The 2,102-nt window shown below is 32.4% G+C and overlaps 1 protein-coding gene across 1 annotated transcript; it reads left to right on the top strand.

Annotated features, from left to right (window-relative positions):
• LOC104770844 (polyadenylate-binding protein-interacting protein 13-like) lies at positions 1,217-2,054 on the top strand. Its single transcript, XM_010495302.2, has 2 exons — positions 1,217-1,603; positions 1,942-2,054. Exons 1-2 carry the CDS (start codon positions 1,265-1,267, stop codon positions 2,041-2,043), a joined length of 441 nt encoding a protein of 146 aa, XP_010493604.1. The 5' UTR covers positions 1,217-1,264; the 3' UTR covers positions 2,044-2,054.

The following is a 2,102-nucleotide window of genomic DNA, read 5'->3' as shown; positions in this document are numbered from 1 at the left end:
ACCACAAACGCCTCCTTGCTCGGCAAGTTACCCGAGATTGTTCCGTTTTCGATGATTCCCATTGTTGTTTTTCCCAAATTCACCTTACTGTGAATCCAAGAAACAAAAGAGATACATGAGATGAGTAACGAAGACTCTAGTTAATACGATTCATATAAATTTAACAAGGAATTGAATAATAGAGGTAGAACTAGTTCCGAAGCCATGGAAGAGAGGGAGCGATGCAAGTGTAACGACGACGACTCTAGTCAATACGATTTAAATACGCAGAGGTTACAGAGGGAGAGAGGGAACGATGGTAATACCAGAAGTAAATTTTAGACAGAGGATCGGAATAGATCTCGAACTAGAGCCGGTCCAGAAGGCCGTCTGGTGCGCCGGAAGAACATACGGCGGTCGGAGAAGAATCACCGGAGCTTTTGCACGGGATCTGTTTCCTCCCCGTAGTGGCGGAATTCTAAACGGCAACGTTTAGGATAACTGATCTCCTCAGTCTTGAGTGACACTTAACCGGACCGGTTCTGACTAAATTAACACGTGGGTATAACTGAAAAAAAAAAAATATAGAGTGCGATTTATGTCAAAATAAATAACTTCCGTATAAATAAATAAATTGTTAAACTATATAATACCTAAATAATTTTTACAAAGATCAGCACTAATTATAAAATTAAAAATTAGAAATCTAAAATACTACAAGAAACCATTGACAAAAGAAACTAATAATAAAATATTAACTATAATCATGAACCATATTTATTATTTTTAAAGAAAACGCGTATAAATATAGTAAATATTTATTTCCGCATTTATATATTCACCTTGTGGACATAAGAAATGGTTAATATATGTTGCCAAAGGAAAAAAGAAAAGAACCAGATTGTCCCAAAAAAGTAATGAAGAAAATTATCAAAAAGAAAAAGAAAAGTTAAAAAACTGTAAAATATGTTGCCAAAAAAGAAATATTATAAGTAAATATAAAGAAATAAGAGAGAGAAAATAATATTATGAGAATCCTATTAATAAAATCACTTTAAATGTAGGAAGACAAATGAAGAAAATGAAAAATAAAATAATAACTATAATTTATTGTATATGCTTATTTTCTTGACTAATGTCAAAAAAAAGTGAAAGAAAAATCTTGACTAGAAAGTATTGTTTTAGCTATAAAGATCATAATGATGTGATCCCTCTATTATGATCATTTCCTTAACTCTTCAAACGTTTCTTCAGTTCATGAGTTGATCCATCTTTTGGTTTGATCATGGCTGTTGTTGAGAATGCTGATGTGAAAGTGGACTCTTCTGATCATGATTCAGACAAAAATACTGATTCCTTAAAAGACACAATACTACCATGTCCTGATGATCAGAAACCTAAATCCGATACCTCTGTCGAAATTCCAAATCCCACAAACCAATCGACACAAAGAACCAGTGATGAAGTGAATTTCAAGAGTCATTTGAATCCAATGGCTAAGGAATATGTTCCTTCTCCGCTTGCTCTAAACCACTCCGAGTTCTTAAGAAATAGATTATGCTTTGCTAACTATTTTCCAATGCAAGTTATTTCTATTGAGGAGACCGGCCATTTTGCTACAAGGGTATATATCATATTTTATTTTTTTCTCTCAATTATGATCTCTTTGTGTTGGATTTATTATGTTTCATGAAATCTCTGCTCAATATTTGATCCAAAATGGTTTTGACTCTTTTTGCATGTTATTTTACATATTTGTTCATAACACCCAATTTTCTCCGTCNTTTTTTTTTTTTTTTTTTCTCTATTTTATGTTAGCATTTTCGAGATTTTGGTAATGAAGTAACCCTTTTAAGTTTTGAGTAGTGATTGAAAGCTTTGAACCTATGTGCATATTGATTTAGATTATTGTTATTCTTCTTAATGCATGCTTGTTCTTTAAGTCTTGTCAATTAAACACAGAGAATGAACTTTGACCAAGGGAGGCGATGGATAAAGAAAAGAACAAACTTTAGTCAGACCAGGAGAACTGTATATGTCTCAGACATCGATCAACAAGTATAAAACAGTAGATATATATATATTGTCTCAGTTAGAAACCATTTTTCTCATAAAGAGTCTGA

The sequence above is a fragment of the Camelina sativa genome, chromosome 20, assembly GCF_000633955.1.
Source record: "Camelina sativa cultivar DH55 chromosome 20, Cs, whole genome shotgun sequence".
Lineage (NCBI taxonomy): Eukaryota > Viridiplantae > Streptophyta > Magnoliopsida > Brassicales > Brassicaceae > Camelina > Camelina sativa.
This window is presented reverse-complemented; position numbering and strand designations above follow the sequence as displayed.

Excerpts from the sequence above, each read along its gene's own strand:
- LOC104770844 (XM_010495302.2), top strand. The coding sequence starts at position 1,265 with ATGGCTGTTGTTGAGAATGCTGATGTGAAAGTGGACTCTTCTGATCAT. Across the intron at positions 1,604-1,941 it reads CCGGCCATTTTGCTACAAGG|AGAATGAACTTTGACCAAGG; the intron begins GTATATATCATA and ends AATTAAACACAG.